General features: G+C 50.0%; 3 protein-coding genes across 4 annotated transcripts in view; 1 reads left to right on the top strand and 2 right to left on the bottom strand.

Annotated features, from left to right (window-relative positions):
• Positions 1-4,603, bottom strand: part of KREMEN1 (kringle containing transmembrane protein 1) — a 66,994-nt gene extending 62,391 nt beyond the window's left edge. Inside the window, exon 1 of one of the 2 annotated variants that reach the window (XM_047760283.1) lies at positions 4,461-4,603. In XM_047760283.1, coding sequence (XP_047616239.1) covers positions 4,461-4,557 — 97 coding nt within the window. In that variant the 5' untranslated portion in view covers positions 4,558-4,603. The remainder of the gene's footprint in view (positions 1-4,460) is intronic. The other variant, XM_047760282.1, reaches the window with a different exon arrangement.
• Positions 4,604-4,769: 166 nt separating this feature from the next.
• Positions 4,770-16,028, top strand: C15H22orf31 (chromosome 15 C22orf31 homolog). The gene is made up of 5 exons (XM_047762643.1): positions 4,770-4,869; positions 5,689-5,910; positions 12,561-12,613; positions 14,266-14,715; positions 15,567-16,028. Exons 1-5 carry the CDS (start codon positions 4,770-4,772, stop codon positions 16,026-16,028), a joined length of 1,287 nt encoding a protein of 428 aa, XP_047618599.1.
• A 1,202-nt stretch (positions 16,029-17,230) lies between these two features.
• ZNRF3 (zinc and ring finger 3) overlaps positions 17,231-26,522 on the bottom strand; it is a 150,082-nt gene continuing 140,790 nt past the window's right edge. Inside the window, exons 7-9 of the mRNA XM_047762782.1 lie at positions 25,030-25,132; positions 22,666-24,372; positions 17,231-20,740 (exon numbers count right to left, since the gene is read on the bottom strand). Coding sequence (XP_047618738.1) covers positions 20,715-20,740; positions 22,666-24,372; positions 25,030-25,132 — 1,836 coding nt within the window. The 3' untranslated portion in view covers positions 17,231-20,714. The remainder of the gene's footprint in view (positions 20,741-22,665; positions 24,373-25,029; positions 25,133-26,522) is intronic.

The following is a 26,522-nucleotide window of genomic DNA, read 5'->3' as shown; positions in this document are numbered from 1 at the left end:
GGCTTTCCTCTGAGAAATAGATCTCTCAGCAGTTTGATCCAAGCAACATCTGCATAGCTGAATAAACCATGGACTGGTTCCTAGGCAGGCATTATTTTCTTTATGTCTACACTGAACCACACTGAATTTCTTTTTAAAATTTTTAAAACAGCCCACTGCCTGTTCTTATATGGCCCATGAACTAAAAAAAAACGAGCCATACAAAAGAAGAATATTTTGTGAAATATAAAAATTACAGGAAATTCAAACATCGGTGTCCATGTAAGTTTTATTGGAACACAGCCATACCTGTGTTCATTTACATTTTCTCTATGGCCACTTTTGCCCTACAAAGCCAGAGCTGAATAATTGCAACTGACAGTATATGGCCCACAAAGCCCAAATTATTTACTGCCTAGCCCTTTACAAAAAACATTTGCTGACCTCCGACCTAGAGCCTCAGATGATATTACAGGCTCAAAAAATCTAAATATGGTCAATTGCCCATCACCAAAAATCCCTAATCTATTGTTAAAAAAAAATCCCTAATATATTGTAAAACTATAAGTCAATATATTTATCTCCATCATCTACTGCTGTTGATCCAAATATGCCAAATCATAAGTATATCAATATCTATACTAAGTGTATCAACCTGCTGTTTATTCGAAGTGAATCTAAATGGAACTTCTTTTTGCTTTAAGATTTATAAAAGCGGGAGTTCCCGTCGTTGCGCAGTGGTTAACGAATCCGACTAGGAACCATGAGGTTGCGGGTTCCATCCCTGGCCTTGCTCAGTGGGTTAAGGATCCAGCATTGCCATGAGCTGGGGTGTAGGTCGCAGACGTGGCTCGGATCCCGTGTTGCTGTGGCTCTGATGTAGGCCAGCGGCTACAGCTCCAATTTGACCCCTAGCCTGGGAACCTCCATATGCCATGGGAGTGGCCCAAAAAATGGCAAAAAGACAAAAAAAAAAAAATTTATAAAATAAAAGCCTACCTCGAACACTTAATTAGATTTGTCTAGGGTCCAAAACAAGTTTTCACAAAAAATATCAGAGTTCTTTGATACCAGGTTAGTTTTGACAGTTCTGTGTTTCCTAAAATACTCAAAACATCAAAGTAATGCACACTCGTCCTTTTCATGCTTCTCAGCCCCTGTGCTGTATACAGCAGGTAATTCTAGGGTTTTTTTGGCCATACCCAGAGCCAAGGATTAAACCCGCGCCACAGCAGTGACCTGAGTTGCTGCAGTGACAACACTGGATCCTTAACCCACCGAGCCACAAGGGAACGCCACCTTACACAAGTAATTCTGTTAACATTAATTAAATCCCCAAGAGGGACATGGCTCTGTGCAATGGAAACTCTCCTGTTAACTCATAGGTTTTATGGCAACACACACTATTGTCTAATGGGTCAAATTCTAGATGAGGAGCTGGAGGAGGATGAGCATTAACTATAAAAGACTGTTCACAACAAACAGTGACCTGAGCTGAGACATTCTGTTGATGCATATTCGATAGCTGCTAAACATAGTCAAACACCCAAGCAGGTATTTGCCTTAGGCAGAAAACTCATAGCTGAAGTCCACCCAGCCTTCTCTGCTCTTCCTACCTCTCAGCTGTCCCCTGCAGGTCAGTAAATTCCAGACGGGAATCCGCCTCAGAGAGACAAATCGGTCCATGGCCCTGCCTGCCTTCCTCCTTGCAAAGGGAGTCTAGATTCCCACTAACCCCTACCTTCCTCCTTATCAGTTATGAAGGAAGGGAAAGAATCTCAAAGAATGAAAAGAAGGAAGATCATCTGGGGTTGGCTACACACTGTAATTAGAAGTAGCACTGATGGGGAATGAGCTAACTGTTTTTTATAAAGTCAGCATTCAAAAATGCAAACCACCAGTAATTTAAATATTACAAAATTGTGCAGAATATAAGCACTGAAATATTTTTTTCCATCCACAAAATTTTAGAGAAAATTACAGTATCAAAAAATATGGAATTGCAAGTTTGGCATATCCTCAGAGTAAAACATGTTTTTTATTGGAAATGATTTTTAAAAACTAGTGGGTAGGCTCTAGACAGGATGTGATGCTGAAGACCATGTGTTATATCCACTTAAAGCTGCTTCTGGAACTAAAGAGGAAAAGTCATAAAGGCACTGATGATGTACCAGAATGGTAGGGAAAAAAGTTGGTGAGGCTTACTGAATTGGGAACTTGAGTCACTAACTGCATAATGGTTATTTATTTGTCCCTACTCTAGACTCCCAAATAAAAGCACACCAAGGTTTGAGGTTTCAACTACATAGGAGCTGCTGTTTTTTTTTTTTTTTTGGTCTTTTTGCCATTTCTTGGGCCTCTCCCATGGCATGTGGAGGTTCCCAGGCTAGGGGTCGAATCCGAGCTGTAGCCACCAGCCTACGCCAGAGCCACAGCAACGCGGGATCTGAGCCGTGTCTACAACCTACACCACAGCTCACGGCAACGCCAGATCCTTAACCCACTGAGCAAGGCCAGGGATAGAACCCGCAACCTCAATTGTTCCTAGTTGGATTCATTAACCACTGTGCCACGACGGGAACTCCAGAGCTGCTGGTTTTGACCCTTAGCAAAGCAAGGGTGCCTGAGGAGAGAATGTCACCTTCTAACAAGCCTAAGTACAGAGCTGGCTCACTTAACAATTTTCAGAGCTATTACTCTGCCCTTTCCAAGAGAGGAACCAGTTTATTTCCACCCATACCTCTCTCTCCATAGAGGACATTAAATCCTGACCACACAGATGGCAAAGTGGAGCTAAGGGGTTACTAGGTTACAGTTATGTTGACATATCCTGGCTCTCAGAAAGTCCCTCCTTCATTCCTCACGTAGGGCAAACAGTAGAAGTGATCAAACTTCTGCAGAAATTTTTGTAGAAGTCCCCTACAAGGCCACTGATCACTCAGAAACTACTTTCTGAGCCTAAGGTTTACAGCACTTGGAGACACACACCGCCCCCCCCCCCCCCCCCCCCGCCCCTACTATCTAAAGCCAAGCTTTGCCTTTTTCAGGGGTTAATCAGACTGGAAGCTCAAAGTGTTCCCAGGGCAAATGAGGTGCCCAGCACTTGGTGAACTGTGAAGCTCTATAAAATGTATTATTAAAATATGTTAAGTGACTGCCTATCACATGTGGGTATTTTACTTGCAATATATCTTTTAATCTTCACAACAACCTGTCAGGAAGTTATCATCCCTCCTTTACAGATGAGAAAACTGAGGCTCAGAGAGCTGAAGGCACAACCCAAAGTCACACAGTTTAAGTGACAACACTAAATCCTATCTTTATCACTAATCCAAGCTGTTAAGTAAACAAAGCAACTCTAAGTTTTCTTTCAGCAAAATCCTGTCTTTCCAACATCACAATCTGTGACTCTGGGTGAGGACCCAGGGGCTGGTTTTCTTACCCTTCCCTCCCTTCCACTAATGCCCAATTCTCAACACCTGAACAACCTGGAGAGAAATGTAACCGGGCCAGACAACGCCCTCTTGCCTGATCTTAAACTTGAAGAGTTTGCTGCAAGGAAGGGTATGTGGGAAAGCTAAGCAAAGTCTCAGCTTCCATCCTGGTCTAGGGACTTGGGAAGACCTGGCTTTGGTCTTGGACTGGGGAACAGGTGACCCTGTTTAAAGTGTGAGGCTCCCGGGGAAGTGCGGCTCTGCGTTGCACTCTCAGGATAAGCCCCCTAAGCTCTGTTGGGGAGAAGTTTCCCGTCACCCCTTCCTTTCTTTCTCTTTTCTCGCTGTACCTGCGCCTGAGTCATACAGGGAAGTTCAAAGTCACCGCGCGGGGGAGGGAGGGACGTTCCGGCCGGGTAGAGAGGGTGATCTCAGGACCCCGATCTGCCTCCTGCAGGGAGGGCAGGTCAACTTGACTGCTCACAAGGCAGAAATTACAGCGCTGGGCAAGGGGGCTCAGCCGGGACCCCGGCAGAGGGGCCGGGGGCCGGGCGCCGGCACTCGTTGCCTCTGCACCGGCTTCTGAAAGGGGTGGCGCGGGGTCCGCGGACATAGGTGGGAGGGGGGCCTGGGGCCGTCGTTGTGGGGGTTGCGGAGGGGAGGCTGGCGCGAGGGTGTCGTTGAGAGGCTTAGGGTGGGGGTGCAGCGTCTAGAGGCTCGGTGCAGGAGGGCGTCCCGGTCTGGGGGTAGTCGCTGAGGGGCTTGAGCTGGGGGTACGGGGGTCCTGAGACAGAAGAGACGTCCGGTCCCGGGGAGGGTCACTGAGAAGCCTGGCGAAAGGGTCTCGGAGGTAATGAGACAGAGAGGGCGCCGGCCTGGGGGCGTCGCTGAGGGGCCTGGGGGAGTCTCGGGTCCTGAGGTGGGGGCCCTCGCCACCCGAGGGGCGTCGCTGAGGGCTGGAGAAGGAATACCAGAAGGTAGGGGCGACGTTGTTGGGTGCCCCGGGCGGGCTCCGCGCAGGACTGGCGCGGGGGGTCGCTCACTCACCGGGTCCGGGGCCGAGGCCGGGGCTGGGCGCGGGCCGGGCGGCCAGCGTGAGCGCGGCGGCGGAGAGCAGGGCGAGGCGGGCGGCGGGCGGCGCCATGGGCCGTCAGTGCGGGGCCCCGGGGCGCGGCCCGGGGGAGAGGGGGCAGCGCTGGGAGCCGGGGGCGGCCATGGGAGCGGGACGCTGGGCTCGAGCGTGGCTCCGCCCCGGCCGCCCGACCGCCCCGCCCCGGCCCGCCCTCCCCAGCGCCGCCACGCCCCGGCCGCCCGGGGCCAGCCCGGCTCCGCGGTGAGGCCCGAGGGGCGGAGCCGATGCGCACGCCCGTCCTGTCTCGCCAGCGCCTGCCACTCATACACCAGTCTCCGCCCACACTCTTCACCTGGGCCCGCCCACCCTTGGAGCAATTTCTTGGTAGGTTTCAGGGGCCGGACTAGCAGGTAGGGGGCGGGGCCTGGGGTACCGCCCTCAAGACCCCAGGCGGAGGTTTGGCCTGCCTGGAGCCTGCCGGGTGCCCAGTGACTCCTGCTCCACCCTCACTCGGGTCGTGACCCACACGCGGGCTCAACCGCAGCGGTAATAATCAGAACAGCAGTTTGCAATCCTCTTTTCCCTGCTTGGCTCATCGCAGGGGTTTAAAAAAGGGTGCTCTGGAGTCAGCCTGTTCGGGTTCATATCCCACTTGATCACTTGTAAGATCTTGGGCAGATTTAAAGGAAAAACAGCTCTCTTACTTCAATTTCCTCGTCTGTTAAATGCGGGCGTTGATAGCAATTACTCCCAAAATGGTTGTACTAAATGAAATAATGCGTGGAAACTTTTACACACATACAGTAGGAGCTTAGAACATGTTAAATTCCTTTCACCATCCCAACTGTTGCAGCCACAAAAGAGGCAGCACACTGAGCCTTGGTTCCGAATCCTATCGCACATCTTTGTCAACTGGGGCAACTTTCCAGCTCTTTGTCATCTGCAAAATAAAAATAATAAAAGGCCTTCACAAGATTAGATAAGACAGAAGCAAGTAAAGCGTACGACAATGAAAAAGTCCAGAGGTGGGTGGGGCAATGACGCTTTCTTAGAGTCTTCGATCCCTGGGTTCGGAGCGCTTGGCTCCCTTAAACTCTCGGCGCCCGGCGTGGCCTGCCCTTTGCCTCTCACTCCCCCGCAAGGTCTTCCCAGCCCGCCCTCGGGGTCTGCGGTGGTTCTCTCTCCTCCCCCGCGCTCCCTCAGGCAGAGATTTTCCCCTCAGCTCCCGCCTAAAGCGCCAAGGTGACGCCCCTCGGGGCAGGTCCGGGCTGCGCACCGGGCTCTTTCAAGTCCCCGGTCCCAGACCTGCAAGTGCGGGCCTGCGCCCGGCGCGGCGGCAGGAACCTCTGTCCTCCTGTGCAGACTCGCCGAGCCCTGAACTGGGCCGGGCTGTCCCCATCCCGCGGGTTCCCCGGCCCGCCTTAGGTACACCGGCTCCTGCGCCCCCTAGCCACCCGGGAGCTGGACCCGCCACCTCTCCCCCAAACCCCACCACCACCCCATCCCCCATCCCACCCCACCCAGCTGCTCCCAGAGTTGGGCCCCAAAGGCGCTGCTACCTCCCCCGAAGCCTCCCAGCTCCGTCCCTCTCCACCCACACCACCCAGCGCCCGCAGCAAGAATAATCATGTTCAGGCATTGTTTTCACTGCCATTCCCAAATTCAAGAATCCTCTGGGCTCCTTTTTGGAGCAGGGGGATGATGCCCCCCTCCCCCGCCCAGGTCCGCGGGGACACACCCTCCACATCCCACCTGGTGTCTCTCTCTCACTCCTGCTTACTATCTCTCTTCTGCACCGTTTGGGGCCCTTCCCCACCTCCAAAATCACCTCCTCCAACAGAACCTAGGAATCCTTCACCTCTTAACTTGCACCCTCCAAGGCAAGAGCCCCTTGAAGGTGAATAAAATGGGTACATGCAGGTAAAACCATTAGCACAAGCACTCAGTAAAGGTGATCCTTCCTCCATTTAACAAATATTCAGTGAGGAACCTGCTGAGAGCACCAACAAGACAAGAACTTACACTGGGAAGAGAGAGGCCGACTAAGCATGAGGAAAATAATGTGAATTTCAGAGAACAAAAAGTACTATAAAGACAAAAAATGATATTGACAGAATGAACTGTGAACTTAAAAAAAATTTTTTTTTAATTTTTTGTCTTTTGTCCTTTTAAGGCCTCACCAGCGGCATATGGAGGTTCCCAGGCTAGGGGTCTAATCAGAGCTGTTGCTGCTGGCCTACGCCAGAGCCCCAGCAATGCCAGATCCAAGCCGTGTCTGCAACCTACACCACAGCTCATGGCAACGCCGGATCCTTAACCCGCTGTGTGAGGCCAGGAATCAAATCCGCAACTTCATGGTTCCTAGTCAGATTCATCTCTGCTGAGCCAGGATGGGAACTCCTGAACTGTGGACTTTTAAATAGCATGCTAGGGAAAGTTTTTAGCAAATAAGAACACAGCTCTCTACAGTTTATAACGTCCTTTCACATCTCATCCTAGTTTCAGAGGGGCAGACAGTGGGCTCAAAATCTGGTTTATTTGGCCAAATCTGGGTGCATATGCCTCATGGTATTAGCTTATTCCACCATGGTAATAGTCTTACTGCCCTGCAGAAAGGGCACCACCTCCTTCCTTTATTCTGTTCTATTGGCCTTGTGTACAGTGGGAAATAAAAATGTGGGGTCCCTTGTTAAAATTATTAAGAATTTCAAGAATGGGATCCTGCTGTGTAGCACTGGGAACTATGTCTGGTCACTTGTGATGGAACATGATAATGTGAGAAAAAAGAATCTATACAGGTATGTGTAACTGGGTCACCATGCTGTACAGCAGAAAATTGACAGAACACTGTAAATCGGCTTTAATGGAAAATATAAAAATCATTATAAAAAAAAAATTTCAAGATGGCAACAACAGAGCATTAGGCCAAGCCTGGGACCCTTCTGAACTCAGGAGCCTGTGTCACTAACCACACATACCCCTGAAATGTTGCACGCCCCTGAAATCAGGTTTGTACAGCAGAACTCAGAAATAACGTGCAAACTCCTGTCCCCACTGGCTGCCATGAGCAACATCCCTCTAGCTGTCCCCAGGCCTCCCTCTTCACTTTCCCAGCATAAAGCCCAGCACAGGTGATGGAAACAGCACAGAGAGGCTAAAAATATAGCTGAGCAGGTCTAGGTCAGGGCACGTAATGGCTCAAGGTCTTTGCTCAGTTATGTGGTCCCTGGTCCTGGCAAGGAGCAGACTGAGATATTCATTTCAATGCTTCACATACCTCAGTCGTTAAACAGCTTTATTTCATGGAAAGAGTGAGGGCATTGACTGGAGCCCCGGGCCTCCAGGAAGATGTTGGTGTCTGTCTGTTTGCCTGCTCTCACTTGGATTCCTCTCTGAGGGCAGCAGGATTTGCCAAGAAGCTAGATCTCAGCTGGTGGCATTTGCATGATCCTGGTATCTTCGAAACTCCAGTTCAGACGATTTCTGCTCAAAGGGCAGTCATGCTGTGGAGAGAGCACTGGAAAAAGTCTGCTTATGATAACAAGAATTACAAACGTTTACTGAGGATTTGACAAAACTCTAGGCAGGGTGTAGTATTTGCTGTCACATTTCACATATGACAGTGGCACCCTTACCAGCCCTCTCATGCAGAAAGGTTAAATGGCTTGACTAAAGGTCGCATAATGGCGGAGCTCGGCTTTGAACCCAGATAGTGGGACTCCAGAACTGCACTTCTAAACACATGGTGAATTATTCTTTTTTTTTTTTTTTGTCTTTTTGCCATTTCTTGGGCCTCTCCCGCGGCATATGGAGGTTCCCAGGCTAGGGGTTGAATCGGAACTGTAGCCACCAGCCTACGCCAGAGCCACAGCAACGCAGGATCCGAGCCGCGTCTGCAAGCTACACCACAGCTCACGGCAACGCCACATCCTCAACCCACTGAGCAAGGGCAGGGACCGAACCCGCAACCTCATGGTTCCTAGTGGGATTCATTAACCACTGTGCCACGACGAGAACTCCATGGTGAATTATTCTTACAGGGTTCTAGCAACAAATGCTTACTGAGTGATACAGGGCTAGGATTAGGGTGAAGGAGGCATTTGCTTCAGGCACAATATTTAACTCAGTAAGGAGCTCCCACTGTGGCTCAGTGGGTTAGGAAAACAAGTCTGTGAGGATAAGGGGTTGGACCCCTGGCCTCACTCAGGGGGTTAAGGATCCGGTGTTGCCGAAAGCTACAGAGTAGGTCACAGATGCAGCTCGGATCTGGCATCGCTGTGGTGTAGGCTGGCAGCTGCAGCTCTGATTCAACCCCTAACCTGGGAATTTCCATAGGCTGTGGGTGTAGCCCTAAAAAAAAAAAAAAAAAAAAAAAGGAAGTCAGTAATCCCCCCAAAAAACAAAAAAAAACTCAGTAATCAAGAGAAATAAATATTTAACCAATTTAAAAATATACTCAGTATAGTTAATGAACAGTGTTTTAATGCAATATCTATTATTTTTAAAAAAATTTTAATGTTGTTTGTCTTGTTTTAGGGCCATAGCATATGGAAGTTCCCAGGCTAGGGGTCCAATAGGAGCTGAAGCCACCGGCCCATGCCACAGCCGCAGCAACACAGGATTCGGACTACATCTGCAACCTACACCACAGCTAACGGCAACACTGGATCCTTAACCCACTGAGCAAGGCCAGGGATTAAGCCCACATCCTCATGGATACTAGTCGGGTTCATTAACTGCTGAGCCACGACGGGAACTCCTGCAATATCTTTTAAAACTCTGAATGAAGGTCAAAAAAATTCATGATGAACAAAATATCAAAATCGTAAATAGAATCTAGATTCCTCATTTTCCTTTAGCCTCAGGCCCATCTCAGCACAGTACTGTTACTGATCCTGCTTCCCACATTCTGGGTCTGGCAACTCGTGGTGGAAAATTCAAGATAAATAGTAGTTTTTCCATTTTTTGTTTTTTCTTTTTTTGGGTTGCACCCATGGCACATGGAGTTTCCCCAGGCTAGGGGTCCTGGCAATGCCAGATCCTTAACCTGCTGAGGGAGGCCAGGAATCGAACCTACATGCTCATGAATATCAGTCAGGTTCATTACCGCTGAGCCACAATGGAAATTCCGATTTATTGGTTCTGATAGAGACAAGGGGAGAAAAAGAATTTGGTTTTGAACATAATGGGTTGGAGGTGTCTGTGGGGCATCCAGGTAGCCTTGTCTGAGATCTCAGAGCTAGGTGAGAAGGGCTGGCAAGATGGGCACAGCACCCTCATTTCACATACTTGGCCCATGGTAGGTATATATTCGGCACATGTGGTCTAGATCACTGATCCTCTGAGTTTGCATCACGGTTCAGGAATCTTTTCAAATTCTCTCATCCAAAGTTTTTCTTTTTTCCTCAAACTTCCACATCACCAGCTTCAGATATGTTCCCATATGGGTGTGGAAGTTTACTTGCCTGGGTATTAAAAACATCTTCTGAAGAAATTAAAAACAGCTAAATTCCACTAGAATTTGGGGGTAGGGCATGAAGAAGGAAGATGAGAATTAATATGAATTGCCTTAATTTACTCTTTAGTCAGTGACTCTTTAGAAAGAGAATAGGAGCTAAGAGAAATTAAAGAGAGGAGAGGTGGTAGTAAAGGAGAAAAGGGAGAAAAAAGATTATTGGAGCCAAAAATGCAGTGAGGAGTTCTCTCGTGGCTCAGCGGGTTAAGGATCCAGCTTTGTCACTGCTGTGGCTCTGGTCCAGGAACTTCTGCATGCCACGGTCAAAAATAAAATAATAAAATAAAACAAAATAATTACAGTGAGGACGGCCTGGATAAGCCTCAGAGAGGGCAGGTGTGTTTCCAAATAGAAGCAGTGATTTAGATATGTCAGGAAGAAGAGATCCAAAGGATGGGTGGAAAATAAAGAATATTTAGACTGAGCTCAGCAGTAAAAAAGTTCATTGGAGAAGCCAACTGAGGAACAGGCCTTTCTGCAACACGGAAGCCCTACAGCCTCAACCCCAAGTTCTCTGGATCCAGCGTTGCCACCAGCAATGGAAACTCTTGGCATGGTTTCAGGACCCTGGACCAAATTGAGTCTTTCCATCCCGACTTTGTAATTCTGTACAACCTCTGGGTCCTGCTTCCCTTTCCATCTAACAAAGCATGGGATGTTCAGGACAGCTTCTAAAACAAGGGGGGAAAAGTAGCTCCTGTAGATACATCATTTCTGAAAGGTCCATGAATCTGACAAATGTTGAGTGAAGACGGATCATGGGAAAAGAAATGGCCTGGTACCCAAGTCAGATCAGAAATCATTCCCCAATTTAAGAAGCTCATTGCTTGCCAATAAGAATTTATGGCATGGCACAGGGAACTATATTCAATGCCTTATAATAACCTGGAAAAGAATCTGAAATATGTATATGTATATGTATATATGTACATATATATATATAAATGAATCACTTTACTGTATACCTGAAACTAACACAATATTATAAATCAACTATACTTTGATTAAAAAAAAGAGGCTCATCACTTGGCCTCTAAATCAGATGGACCTGGGATGAAGTTGATATCAAATGTTGGGTTAAGTCACTCAGATCCTGAGCAACAGGAGCTCAAGAAAGAGTCAGCTGAGCGATGGGGGCCACAATATTAATACCATTGATAAGAACTTTTTTTTTTCTTATTGGGGCCACACTGGCAGTAGGTTCCCAGGCCAGGGGTTGAAACGGAGCTTCAGCTGCCAGCCTACACACAGCCACAGCAACACCAGATCTGAGCTGTGTCTGAGTACTACATCACAACTCACAGCAAAACCGGGTTCTCAACCCATTGAGCAGAGCCAGGGATCGAACCCGCATCTTCATGGACACTAGTCAGATTCGTTACCACTGAGCCATGACAGGAACTCCAATAAGAACTTTATTTATTGAGCACTTTGTGCCAGGAGCCAGGCCAAGTACTTCACAAGTGTTGTCCCATTACCTCCTCATGATGATCCTGGGGTAGGCGCTACTACTCTCCCCATTTCACAGACCAGGAAAGTGAGGTCCAGAATAGTGAATTCACTTGCCCTTTGAGAGGTGGATTGGGGATGTCAGCTCAGGCAGACCAACTCTTGAGTCCAGAGATAGTCTCATAAGCGTAGGACCAGATGTGGTCTGTGTCCAGGTGTGTATGTGGGCAGACCAACCAGATCTGAGGCAAAATGGCTCAGTGCCAGCTCTGACTGGATAAGAGCAAGGGTAGTGTAGACCTTGATTGGGTTGAGTCCAGCCTCTGTTGGTTACTAGCTTTGGGACCCGGGCATAGTCCTTAAGCACCTGGGACCTTGGTTTCTTCTTCTATAACGTGGGGGTGGCACTAGCACCCAAACTCATTCATAGGGCTGTTGGTAGCATTTCCTGAGATGATGTTTGTAAAGTATCTAGAACCATGTTTGGACTAAAGTAAGCACTCAGTAGATACAGATTTTACTGAAATTGGAGAAAAAGCACAGGCCAAATTACCCTGAGTTAGTTCTAAGGAATGTGAGAGTGACCTACCGGGGCAGGGTCAGTCAGAGGGAGACCCAAGGGGAGAGAAGGGAGAATTGGGTAGAATTTGAAGAGTATGTTTCAGCCACCATCTGTGTGAGCAGCTCTGTGCTAGAAGGACATTTTGAGTGTTCCTTAGAGCCTGAGCAGTGTCACTGGGTCACTGAGTAAAAGGCTTAGGAAAGGAAATACATTTGAGTGTCTGCAAAGAGGTGGGGCAGGAAAGCCAACCTCATATTGGGGAAGGAGAGAAGGGAAACAGAAGGACAGCTCCTGGTAGGCCTTTCTTGCACGACATCTCCCTCCTGTCCCTGCCATGGAGAGTAAAGGCAGACAGTCGCCTCAAAGGTGGCACCTCTCTGGGATTCACAGGCTTTGAAAAGATGCCTGCCTGCCCGCCCTGCCTCCAGACATTTGCAAACCCTTCCCAAAGACAAGCCCTTTCCAAAGCCCTGCTCTAAAATGGACCCACCTCTTGGGAGGTGAGGCTGAGGCTCACCCCTGATGAATGGCCCCCATTGTCCTCCCAAGCATCTATGGGTCCAGATGCCGTTGGCCTGGAGGTGGTTCCATGGCAGCCTGCGGTGCTGTCTGCTTGCAGACTTTGATTCACTCCAGGGACAAAAAAAAAAAAACCAAAAAAACAATCAAACAGGCAACACATGATTCCAGGATCTCCTGCCAGAGTCATACTCTCTTTTTCCATCATGTCGCTCTCCTCCCCGGGGGAAGGGAGCCTCCTTTGGCATCCTGCATGTGAAAAATCAAAACCACCAACAGGAGGAGCACCTGATAAGGAGTGAGGCATTGCCCAAGAGTTCCCAGGAAGGGGTGTCTTTGTTCTTGTTTCAAGCCCTTGACACCGCTAACAGCTCTAATTACTGCATTTGCCATGGGATGTAAAATAAAACCGCATTCCAGAAACCATGTACTCTCCCCACGAGAGACATGCGGGGAGAGGTGCCCAGGGCTTCAGAAACGTGTTCTTTCATTTCTGGTCCCTAATCTTGGCAGCTATTCTGAGAACTCAACAGTACCTTCTTTATGTGCACAGAGGAGGGCACTTTTGCACGTGTAAGGATGCATCTCGATACCTGCAGCCACAAATCTGGTCTGCATATTTGACTGCGTTGCGTGCATGCAAAGTATGCTTCTTAGGAATGCCAGGACCTTCAAAATACACCCAGGCCATTTGGGGGGAAATGAAGACCTCAGAAGTTCCTGAGGCTGTAAACAGCAGAAAATAGGACTTCTTCCAATTTAATTTAACTATAAAAATCTGATGATGTAACATCCACCCACACCCACATCACAAACCAAAGTGACATCACAAATACTAGAGATAATGGTTCAAAACTGCCTGCATGTAAGCCCAAAACTAAATAAACAGCACTTTGCCCATACATGACTGAGGCAGAGAAAGGCAGGTGATAGAAATATTATAATAAAACAAAGCAAAAAAAAAAAAAAGAAAAAGAAAAAAGAAAGAAAGAAAGAAAAGAAAAAGAAAAAGGGAAAAGGAAATACGTATTTCTTCCCCCTACTAAGCTAGCTAAAATAAAACTTAAGGCAACTGAAATATGGTAAGGTGATTTAACTTTTTTATAGATGACATTTCTTTGAAAGCCAGGTCTCTAAGTGTGTGACTCTAATCTATCCAAATTGTTCTCTTGTTCTTGGTGGCTCCCGGGAAATGGAGGCTGGCGTCATTTACATTGTGCTTTTGTCTTTATAGACCCCAGAGGATATTTCCCTGCTTTGCAGCTTTTCTTGGCTCAGGGCAGTCTGGTCCGAAAGTGATTTCAGGGCTTTGGCAGGGTTTTACCTGCTGTCATTTCTGTGTTGAGGCAAGTTGAGGGGTCGCTACAGCAACAAGAGGAATCTTGAGTGATCCTGTCATGCAGTCCTTTCCTGGCATGGGTTCCCTCTGCTTTCCAGGAGACAGAAATTGTCTTTAATTCCTTGGAAATGCTCCCTGACCCTCCCTCTGCTTCCAGCCCAAGCTGCATTCTTTGAGAGCCTGACTATCACTGTGACCTTGTGACGTTACTCTTGCTTGCCTACCTGGTACACAGGCTTTGGAGAGCAGTGGAGAGAATGTAGAAAGATTTCTAAGAGCTGTGTGAAAGAAATAGTCTATAAAGAGATGTTAGTCCTTTACCTCCAAAATGGACCTTCTAGTCTCCGCTTGAGAATTGGTCTTTTTTATTCCTTTTCTCCCCCCTTATAATTCTAGAATCCACTTTATATGAGACGAGACCCCAGCATCCCCACCTATGGACTCCGACAGTCTATCTTACTGAACACCCGGCTTCAGGACTGCTACGTGGACTCTCCAGCTCTGACCAACATCTGGACAACCAGAACATGTGCAAAGCAGAATATCGGTGCCCCCATGCCTGGGACCACCTCTTCGTGGGAAGTTGTCAAGAACCCATTAATTGCCAGTTCATTCTCCCTGGTTAAACTGGTGCTCAGGCGACAACTGAAGGAGAAATGCTGCCCTGTACCACGCAAGTTTGGAGACGTAAAACCCCTGAAGAGATTAAAGCCCAAGGAGGTTTCAGTGATGAAAGCTGTCCAGCAGGGCAGGATCAGAAACCCCATCAGTTCCAAGGGCAAGCGGCCAGTGGGGCAGCAGCCAGGCTTACCTAGGTGCAGGAGGCCTTCAGGAGACATCCATGAGGTAGAGGATGGCTGGTGGGGGAGAAAATGTGATGGGGTAGAGAGAGCAAGAGGTAAGCTAGAGAGATGGAGAGATTCGTTTGAGGACAAAGGAATCTGGATGCTAAAGACAGGATGGTGGGGGGTGAGGATGGGGGTGGGGGTGTGATATAATGACGAGTATGAAGTCTAGGGTCATGCACATTTATCCTCTGCTCAGCTCAAGAGGAGGATAAAATGGCTTTCACATGCAGAGATGAAAGGAACTTGCCGTGAAGGGAAAATAAGGACAGGAAACGGTCAGACCCACACTCTTGAACCCCAGAGCGAGACACAGGTCTGGCCATGAACTTCCACGTGGAGAACTGGGCATCCAGGGGCCTGATCTACATCCAGCTCCATGACTCCATGGTGGCCAGCAGAGCTCGGAAACGCCCTGGAGCTAGGTGGTCAGGGTTCAAATCCCAGCTCTGACTAACACTGAGCATGCCTGTGGGCTGGGTCCCTTTATACCTTGGAAACGGTTTCATGAGGATGAAATGAGTTAATACATGCAAAGGGATTTTGAGCCGAACCTGGTACAGAGCACTCAGGGTCCTGTGTGGCACTAGTAGGGGACAGCTGTGGGTCACCTTCTGTGTGGCCCTGGGCAGACCCATTCCAACATCCTTGACTTTAAAGCCGTCTCCTACTGACCTTACAGGGTTATGGGGAAGTGCTCACAGTGGTAACTGAAGGAATTCAGTAAACTAGAACACTAGACAAATGCTGGTTGTGGCTGTAACCAAGACTCTGGGACACAAATCCCAGATAATTATTCTGAGCTCCCTTCTCAAGTTTTAGCTTTGACGTCTCTGCTTTCTTCCTGGCTAGAGTAAAGAAAGTTCAAAGGAGAAAAAAGTAACAGTCTGCCAAGATCTTGAGAGCAGATATGCTGAACATGTGGCTGCCACCCAAGCACTACCCCGGAACATTGGGACAGCGTCCTGGAAGGGCCGAGCCTTGCTTCCTGAAACCAGGAAGCAACAGCCGTTGTCAGAGGACACACTGACCATCCACGGCCTCCCCACAGAGGGCTACCGGGCTCTGTACCACGCAGTGGTGGAGCCAATGCTGTGGAATCCTTCAGGGACCCCCAAGAGGTACAGCCTGGAGCTGGGCAAGGCCATCAAACAAAAGCTCTGGGAGGCCCTGCGCAGCCAGGCTGCCACCCCCCAGGGTCCTCAGGAGGAGCCGCTGCGGGGCAGGAAGCGGCTGGAGGCCCACGAGGAGCTTGTGCCCAAGAAATGGGCCAAGTTAAAGCGTGAGAAACAGGAATGGGAGCTCATGGGATGAGGATATTCTCTGCTGGATGTCTGAAAAATAAACACCATTTTGCAGCTTCCACATACTCTCAGAGTGCTTTAGAAATTAGTGACTATGGGAGTTCCACTGTGGCTCAGCAGGTTAAGAATCTGACACAGTGTCTGTGAAGATGTGGGTTCAATCCCTGGCCTTGCCCAGTGGGTTAAAAATCTGGCATTGCTGCGAGCTGTGCTATAGGTCACAGATGTGGCTCAGATCTGGAGTTGCTGTGGCTGTGGTGTAGGCTGGCAGCTGCAGCTCTGATTTGACTCCTAGCCTGGGAGCTTCCATATACCACAAATGTGGCCCTAAAAAAAAAAAAAATAGTGACTGCCCTCCCAGGACACAAGACAAATGGGTACGAGATTCATTGAAGACTGAAGGCCCCTTTCCACCTTTGCAGGTAGGTCATTTCCAGGGCTAGATGCTTAAGCTTTTTTTCCTATAAGCCCCTTTTCCTCAAGAGGGACTGGAGGGCCTCAGTTTTCCAGGTAGGAAAAGGCCTGGCAGAAGAAGCCAAAGGTTCCATCCAGCCTAAGGTCCCTAATTTTAAAAGGGACCCTGCTGGGGTGTTCCCTGGTGGCTCAGCGGGCTAAGGATCTGGCGTTGTCACTGCTATGGTGCAGGTTCAATCCCTAACCTGGGAACATCTGCATTCCACTGGCATTGCAAAAAAAAAAAAAAAAAGAGTGCTGGGGTTGACCACTATTCCCTTCATATGGCTGAGCAGAAAAACCACCACCACTCCAGGGACATAATTTCAAACACTGTCATTCAGACGCTTGCCCGAGACACCACCTGAATCCTCAGTAACCTGAACTCTGTATTAACAGGAGAGGAAATGACACAGAGGCTCCCCTGAGCAAGTTGCCCATAAAGGAGCTACTTCAGAGTTCCCATTGTGGCTCAGTGGAAAGGACCCAACTAGTATCCATGAGGACTTGGGATCCCTGGCCCCGCTCAGTGGGTTAAAGATCTGGCGTTGACGTGAGCTATGATGTAGGTCACAGATGTGGCTCAGATCCCGCGGCTGTGGTGAAGGCCAGCAACCGCAGCTCCTTTTCAACCCGTAGCCTGGAAACCTCCATAGGCCACAGGTGAAGCCCTTGAAAAAAAAAAAAGGCAATGCTTCCTGCAGACGTCTTTGTGGAATCTGTAACCTTTACCAAATAGAGCAAGGACAACATAACACATACTTGATAAAATTGTATTTTTTTTTACAGTCATTTATACAATTTGTTACAAAACCATAGAAGACTACAACTTATTTTAAATCATTTTTTGGTCGGCAAATATGTAAAATCTGTGTGCAATTATCATGTATTTACAGGGCCTCATGTTAGTCATTTTCAATGATTATTCCAACAATGTCACACTCTCAACATAAGACATGGCTTAAGATAAATATATTAGTAAATAAATATTCTGAGAACATATTTCCATAAATGAAATGTGCTGCTATACATATACAGAATATACATAAGTTGTTTCCTAGCCTTTAAAACATTTTTTAAAAAATGGTAATGTTGGAGAAGGAGCCCTTAGACCATTTTATTACAAAATCTTTACAGCAAAGTCTTTACAAAATATCTTTTAAGTGCTATGGGAGAAATTTTTAAAAAACATTTTAAAATAGTGCCTTGTTAGACCAACACAATAGAGTTTACATAAAGAATAGAAAAAGGCAGTTCTGTTTAAAAAATAATACTCTTGCTTAGTAATTATTTTTTAGACCTCATTTTAAAAGCATTAGTCCTGCATGAACTTTTGAGTAGGAACTAGCAGCACGAAGGGAGGGTGTGAGCAGTGGGACAGCAGAGGGAGCTTTACAAAGCGGCGTGGGTTCAGAGGCCAAGAGACAGAGTAAAGGCCCGCATACCGGGGTTGTGTCTGCTACAAAGAGGTACCATGTGGACCAGAACTCCCTAACCCCCTCTACCAACTGGTTCTAGCACTCTTTAGTTTACATGGCTGTCCTACCTGCAAGGCTGGGACATGAGACCACGCACGACAGTCACTTTCTGGCAACCGTGGGGGGGGGTGTGGCTCTCCGTGGAAACTGTGAAGCTCCCAGTTTTCATGGGAAAAAAAAGGTACCTGTCATCATCATTATTGGGGTCTTGCGACATTAAAGAAGACATTTCTTTCGATTTGAATGGTGAGGCAATAATGTAGTTGGTCACTATATTTCAGTGACGTCCCTGTCTGGTGAGCCAACACAAATCTAAGACAGTGGTTGAGATTTAAAGTCTTAAAACTTCATTTTTGTTTCTATCACCCAATAAACCATGAAAATTAAATTGTTTCTTTTGCCATCTGTAGTTATTGCTCTTTCAAGTGAAAATTGGACACATTTATTTTAATAAGCCCAGTTGAAGTCACATTCTCTCCTCATCTATTTCTTGCTTAAGGCTGTTGAGGAGCAATTTTCCAGCCAGGGCTAAAGAAAGCCACTTTGGGGGTATGGTATCAGACAAGGAAGATAATATGTGCTCAAAGGCATTAAAAACAAAAGCAACAACAACAACAAAAAACCCACAAAAACCACAAACTAACAAATAAAATCTCAACAATGAGAAGCTGCTTTGTGTAAAAGCAGAAGTTCACGTTAGAAGCCATAATACCCCCCACTCCTTCCCTAAAACCACGACATGCAAGCTGCTGTCCTCAGCAGCTGCTACTCCTGGCCCAAGAAATAAAGGCGGCCCAGATCACATGCCAAGGGCTCAGGCGCTTCTCACACCCTCGCCAACAGGTGTGCTGGGCATAAGGGGTGAGGAGCCGCCCCCAAGGGACCACACCTCTGAGACTGGAGGACAAATGTCACCACAATGAGCTCTTAAATGGCAAGTGGCCTGATCATTGGACGCTGGAATTTCTTTCAGTCAAATCCTGGCTGGAAGTAAGTAAGTTTCCTCATCACAGGCTGGAGTTTTTAAGTCAAAAGGATTCTGACACAGTAAGATTCTCCCAAATGTTCTGGTGTGGACCCTGGGCTGGCGTCCCCTGAGCCTTACTGGAGAGGAGCCATCCCTGTCCCCTGGCAGCCCAGGGTGGTCTCTATTTCTCCATCTACAGGGGGGCCAGGTCTCCAGCTTCCTATTCAGCAAATGAGCACTTCAGATGACAACTGATGCCTGCTAAATAAATGAATAATTAAGAGTGACCAGAGAGTCAGCAAACACAAGGGCTAATGTGATTAGTTTCTTCTAAAAAACATTTTTTTTAAGAACGAGAAATACACAGGACAAAAAGGATGACAATCCCTGATCTGAAAGAGCTTTAAATAGATTCTCCCTTTTAAAATGTTAACATCTTTTTTAAACAATGGTTTGGGTTTTAAACTCTCCCTCCCTCTTAAAACAACAAAAACAACAAAAGGGTGGAATAATATACAAAAACCTACCCTTTGGGTCTCAACTATCTGATAGTCTCTTTCTGTTTGTCTCATGGAGAATCAATACATAATAGTGCATTAGGTAGAAAGGATAGTAGACATTTGCAGGCGAGATGAGCAATTTCAGTCAGGAGGCAGAAAGCTGAATAACCCTGAAGCGATGCTTCCATAAGGAAATGGGATGGGAAACTTATCCTTCGAACAGAGCTCAGACCCCGGTGGGGCCCTGGCCACGCCCCCCAGGAAGGCAGCTGGAGGCCCGAGCAGCCGAGGGGTGTGGCTGCGCCCTCAAGGACGCCTGTGCACAGGCCCGCGCGGGTGGGGGTGGAGGGCCTCCATCCCTCCTCGCCCCTAGCTCCGTGGTCACACACCAAGGTTACACACCAAGGTTGCACAACTACGGGCCTTCCTCCTGGGTGCGTGTCCCCATGCACCCCGTAGAACCATCTCTGCAGCCCGTGGCAGGAAGCCTAAGATCAGGACTATGAACTATGTCCTTCTACTTAGGACGATGCCAGAGGGGACAGGCTGAGGACACTGGGCAGTCATCCCTGTCACCTCAGGGCTTAAGTAGCAATGGCTTGTTCCAGCTCCCCATGCTGCAAGACCTTCTGCTCTGTTCCTAGCTGTTTCCATGAGCTGCCTAAAGGTGCGGGCTGGAGAAGCATGGCTTCCGAGAAGACCTGAAATTTTGTTAAGTTGGGACTTGCCACGAGAAAGAAAGAGGCAGCATTGCATTGTTCCTCAGAGTTTGTACCCATATCAACTAGCTTTACTTCAAGTTTCTGGTTCATTTTCTAAGGCAGGTGTAGCCCTGAGCTTTTCAAAGGCCTGAGCTCCCTCCAGGGAGACAACAGTATCTACACATGATGTGGTTCAATTAATGCAGCAGTGAATTTTTTTTTTTTTTCAGCAAAAGTTGGCAATTAGGGTTCTTTAAAATATATATTTAAATAACTTTTTACATTTACATATAATATCTTAAAAAACAAAGCAGAGAACTCAATCCCACACACCTCAGAACCCCAAGCACACACATTTACAATACAGAAGGATAACATGTTATCAAAAGAGGCAAAGGACTCAGAATTTTGTCTGTTGGTTTGTTAAAGGGGGGAGGGGGCTGCCACAGGCGGCTCACATTTTGGGTTGAGAAGCAGGGCTCTCTTTATTACCACTTTAGTGTGTTTGTCAAAGCTAAAAAAATCTTTTTTCTGTAGGGAGTCAGAGTTTGGAGTCTCCATGCAGTTCCCATTTCCACGTAAGAGTTCCTTCTGAGCTCAGGCTCCTGGGCGAGATCCCTGTCCTAGGAGAGAGAGAACAATCATCAGGGGAGGGCGCCCACACACCGTGGGGACCAGGCAAGGGACTTGGGGGCCCATCCCAGCAAGGGGCAGGATTTCTGTTTTCTGTTGTTGTTTTGTTTTTTGCTTTTTAGGCCCACATCTGCAGCATATGGAAGTTCCCAGGCTAGGGGTTGAAGGAACTGCAGCTGCCAACCTGTGCCACAGCCACAGCCACGCTGGATCCAAGCCACATCTGTGACTTACACTGCACTTTTTGGTGACACCGGATCCTTAACCCACTGAGCAAGGCCAGGGACTGAACCCACATCTTCATGGTTCCTAGTTGGATATTAACCCACCCAAGTCCCCTTTCTGAGGGCATAGGTGCTTTCTAGAGAGCCGGCCTTGAACCCTGGGCAGTGCTAAGCCCCTGGAAGCCCTTAGGCAGCATGGGAACACAAAGCGCAAAACATATGCATGGGCACTGTCACAGGCACTGGGAAGAGCAGGGGAGCAGACGCCCATCTTGGAGCTCTCAGACCTCATAACACAGGAATTTCATGGGGTGAAAACCTGGGCAGAAAACATAGGGTGTGAGTCAACTCAGAGGGGGCTGGAGGGTGTCACTTAGGCTGAGATCCACAGAAGAGAGTGGCAGAGAAGCCTGGAGGATGGAGCAAGCCTGGCACAGGTGCTGAAATAGTGAACAGTGGGGCAGGAGGGACATGGGCAGAAGGGTCGGCAGGGCCTGATCACATGGAACTGGATGTGAGGTTTACACTACTAAAACTCTGAAGGTAGTGGCAGGTCAGTGAAGGGTTTTCTGGTGTAAAGATAGATGTTTTCTTTTTTCTTTTTTAGGGCATTGCCCACAGCATATGGGGGTTCCTAGGCTAAGGGCTGAATCAGGGCTGTAGCCGCCGGCCTACGCCACAGCCACACCAGATCTAAGCCTCCTCTGCGACCTACACCAGCTTATGGCAACTCAGGATCCTTAACCCACTGAGCGAGGCCAGGGATTGAACCTGCATCCTCATGGATGCTAGTTGGTTCATTACCACTGAGCCATGATGGGAACTCCTAGACTGATGTTTTTAAAAAGACTCTGGCACCCAAGTTGAACAGAAGGCAAAACCAGCAACAGACCAGAGACTACTGCCTTCACCCTGCAGAGAGGAAACAGGCTTGGCTGCCGACAGGTGGCTGTGGGGGTGGGGGTGGGAGTGGGGCAGGCAGAGTGCATCACTGTGGGATGTACTCTGGAGAAGGAACTAGTCCCAGTGCTACTCAAAGGTGCTGGTCTGCACACTGTTTATTACTGAGGCAAAATATCTGGCTATATAGCAATTTTGTGATGACTGCTGAGATCTAAACAAATCTGGACTTGGATTTTTTTTTTTTTTTTTTTTGGCCACACCCCTGGCACAGGCCAGGGACGGAACCTGTGCCATTGCAGTGGACCTGCGCTGCTGCAGTGACAATGCCAGGTCCTTAACCTGCTGTGCCACAGGGAACTCCTTGGACTTGGATTTTGGGTGTCTTCTGCTAGGTTTCATTTTTCTGGGATGAGGGGAAAACCAACACCTGCAGTTCTCCCCCATGGGTCAAGAAGCCTGGGACACTGGAATGTGAGGGGCAGGGCAGGCTGAGGCCTGGACTTTGGGCCTGAGCTTCTGGGGTGGGAAGCCTTGGAAAAAAAGGGTACAGAGGGAGGAACTGGAGACACTGCTATGGCGGGGTGGGGTGGGAAGGCCTGTGACATCTGGGGGCGGGGGTGGATCACAGAAGCAGAGCACCCAGCAGGTCCAGGGCTCAGAGGAAGGGCTGGGTTGGGGAATAACACTTGAAAATCATCAGGTAAAGTCAAGGGCACCAAAAAGTCATTTGGAAAGTGAAAAGGGAGAGAAGACCCAGACTCTGGCCTACTGTCACCTTCTGCTCTCACCTGCAGCCTCAGTGGCTGTGGCGCTAGACTCCTGAGTGTCCTGGGGGGCACTGGGGGAGCTGGCCCTGGTGGCCCGCACTTCCTCCAGAGGGCAGCCAGGTGGCAGTGGTGCCCTGGTCGGGCAGCACAGAAATCTTTCTTCTTCCTGGGCTGTTCCCAGGCCCTGGGAGGGCCACAGGGCCTCTGGACCTGGCGGCATCTCACCCCAGGGGCCTAGGACACGGGTCTCTTGGCAGTCGGAGGGCAAGCCCAAATCACAGTCCACATCCTCCGGAATGATGGGGATGCGCTGGCTCAGGTCCCGGGCCCCGGCATGGCAGCCGGGTGGGGGCTCCTGGGCAAGCGTGTACTGCACGCGCACCGAGCAGTCCTCGGTGTAGCCACCGCCATGGGCCACCTGCTTCTCTTCATAGAAGCAGCAGGGCAGGCCCTCATATTTCACCCCATCTGTCCTGGGCAAGTGGTCTGGGTGGAGGCCACACGGGCCCGGGGAGCTCCCCAGCTTCGACTCCCTGGCCATGGGGCCCAGGAACAAGGGGCTGCCCCCGGCCGCTCCCGCACTGGGCTCTGGATGGGAAGGCTGGGGCTCACAGCAGCAGGCACAAGACGGCCCCTCCCGGGCCCCCTTCCAGGTCCTCGTGAGGTCCGGGGCGGCCCCAGGAGAGGCCTCGAGCCCCACTTCTGAGGTAGAGCTGTTGGGCCCCCGGGGCTCCAGGGAGGAGCTGCTGCTATAGTTCATCTCCAGGCTGCAGTTGGAGAGCCGGTCTCCCGAGGGGGAGGCGGGGCCGGCCCAAGGCTCTCCCCGCCCAGCACCTTGACCCGGTGCCGCTGGGAGCTCCTCAGGTGGTGGGGAGCCCTCAAGGCGAACAACGGGCACCCGGCCCAAGCCCCCCACATCGCCAGCACGACAAGGGCTCCGGCTGCGGTAGATGAAGGGGTCGTAGTCGCTGCTGAGCGAGCTGCGGAAGGTGGAGCAGCTCCCATACACGCCCTGGTTGCTGACCTCCGTGCAGTCCACCACCGAGTCGCTGGAGGAGCAGCGGCACTGGCCCGAGCTGCTGCTGCTGCTGCTGCTGTCGCTGCCTGGGCAGTCGGCCAGGTAGCCACTGCACACCGAGCGGTGGCCGTGGTAGCAGCTGAAGCTGGACGCGCTGCCGCTCTCCAGGTGCGAGGCCGGGGCCATGTGCACCACGGGGGGGAAGAGCAGGCCACCGCCGCCCGGGGGGAAGGCGCGGGCCGGGCCCCTGGGAGCAAGGCTCGGGGGGGCCTGCCCCTCCTGCTCGGGGTAGCTGAGGCCCTGGAAGTAGTAGTGCTGGTACATGGTCTCATACTGGGAGAAGCAAGCTGCCTTGGAGAAGCCGCGGCTGCCAAACTTGGGCCTGCGGAAGGGGTGGGCTGGCGAGTAGGGCCGGTGCTCCAGGCCACAGTGGTGTGGGCCCAGGGTGGGGTCCAGGTGGAGGGGCGGGTAGCTGCGGATGTAGGCGGGGGTCTGTGGTGAATAGAGGCCTTGCTCCCCATGCCGGTCCATGGTCAGCAGCGTGACGGGGTTCCCGTGGGAGTCCATACTCGTCCTTGTGGGGTAGGCCGGGATGGCGTTGGTCCTGTGCACGCGGCCAGGGTAGTGCACCGGCAAGATCACCCTCTGCTGCCGGCCGCGAGCGAGGTTGCTGGGCTCCACACACATGGCACTTGGGTTTCCCTTTTGCTCTGCAGGGAGGCAGAGTAAACAGTCAGAAGAGCCAAGGGCTAGAGGGGCAGAGGCAGGCAAAGACCGAGGCAGCAGCTGCCAGGGTGCCCAATCCCTAGACCCTGGCCCATCCCGAGCGGGCATCAAACCTGGCCACAACCTGCTTCTCCACTTGAATGGTGGTCACTCCTGTAAGGGTCCGTTTCCCACCTCCCTACTGCTCTGCATGACAAAGGCACGAGGGAGCAGCAAGGACACAGAGAGGAAAGGCACTTCCCTTCTTGGGAACACAGCTACCTGGGAGCACCCAGCATCTCAGTCCCTCACCCGCCCCTACAGTGATGCATGAGCAGCATCACAAGCCTGGGTACCAGGCACCACTTGCCATTCCTGTTCAAAACATGATGGGCCCGAGGTCTGGAGAGGCCAGATGCCTTGCCCAAGGTCAGGACACAGCTCACGTCAAAGCCAAAACTTGAACTTGGGGTGACCCTGCACCTTAAGGCTCTCCTAAGGGTTTGGAGGCCTCTAAAACCCAGGCCTCCACATCTCCGAGTCCAGATGGCAGCACCATGGTGGTTTCACTTGCTCCCAGCCTGTGGCACATGCCAGTCTTTGGCTAGGTACTTGGGGAAGATAGTGACTCTTCAGCAGCAACAGAGGGAGGTGAGAATTACCTATGATGTTGTGTCGACAGTGGGGACAGGTGTGGTGCTGCAGCAGCCATGGATCCACGCACTTTCTGTGAAAGCGGTGAGTGCAGGGGATGACCCGCAGCTCCTGGGAAAGGGGAGAGGACACAGGGCCTGAAGGGAGGGCACGGGCAGCCCGCACGTGCCTCCCCCTGTGCAGCCCAGCATGGACCCCAGAGCCCAGTTCACTGAGGTGGTGCTCAGAGGCTCCCTCCACCCTCTCTCCAGTTACACATGGGATGAATTTCCTGGAATTCAGGGAGACAGAAATGGCCCATCAGCAACTCCAACCATGGCGCTTGGTGTTGAGGGGGGAACCAGCCCCCTTCTTGCTGCTGGAGGAAGGCACTCGTGTTTCTGCTGTGCACATGGGGTGCTAAAGCTGGTGCTAAGACAGGTGCTCGGCTGGGGGCGTGGAGGGACAGCCGGCACAACCCAAGACCTTCTGCATCTCTGGGATGGTGGCCACCCCTGGGTGCCTCATGTGGCGGGTAGAAAGAAAGATGCCTGGGACCCCTGGCTGCCAGGTGGGCAGCTAAAGGGCAGAGTTCGCCTATCCTCTCCCTCACCAGACCCTTGACACTCACCTGGGGGCACACGGTTTATAACAAAGCACCCTACGTGGAGAGGAGGAGGTGGGGTTCTGAGGCAGAACCACCTCTGAAATTCCTGAGTCCAAAGCATCCTCTACCCTTGCTACTTTTACCTTGTTTTTCCATTCTCTCACCAGCTCAACAGTACTATTCAAACTAACACCTAAGGCTGTACCTGACCTGACCATGGTAAGGATTCTACCTGGATTTTTCATGTAACCTTCATCATCATCATCACCTGGAGCGCAGGTCAGTTTTAGGCCCATGTCACCGGCAGAGGTGTGGAGAAGAGTCACTTGCCCAAGATGACAAAGCCTCTAGAATCCTCTGGGCTAAGATGAGAATTTAGGCAACCAGAGTTTCTGTTGTGGCACAGCGGAAACGAACCCGAATAGGATTCATGAGGACGCAGGTTCCATCCCTGGTCTTGCTCAGTAGGTTAAGGATCTGGCGTTACCATGAGCTGTGGTGTAGGTCACAGATGTGGCTCAGATCTGGCGTTGTTGTGGCTATGGGTAGGCCGGCAGCTACAGCTCCAATTTGACCCCTAGCCTGGGAACCTCCAAATGCCGTGCGTGAGGCCCTAAAAAGATCAAAAGGAAAAAAAAAATTTAGGCAACCTGCAGAGAGACCATTAACCTGAGGGCCTTCGTAAAACCTTTTTCCATCCTACAGTCTACACAGCAGTGGAATGCTTTCATTAAAGGGGCAAATGCCTGCAACTAATTCTGAAGTGGTTTGCTCCCCACTTCCCAAAACGTGTGTGTGCGCGTGCGCACGTGTGTGCATGCAAGCGCACATGCATGGCTCTAACCAGAAAGAGATGAAGCAAATAACGTAACAGTGGGTAATTCTAAGTGAATGATACAGCATTCACTGTACAGT

Source organism: Phacochoerus africanus, chromosome 15 (genome assembly GCF_016906955.1).
Source record: "Phacochoerus africanus isolate WHEZ1 chromosome 15, ROS_Pafr_v1, whole genome shotgun sequence".
Lineage (NCBI taxonomy): Eukaryota > Metazoa > Chordata > Mammalia > Artiodactyla > Suidae > Phacochoerus > Phacochoerus africanus.
The sequence above is the reverse complement of the archived record's forward strand: the minus strand, read 5'-3'. Positions and strand labels throughout refer to the sequence as shown.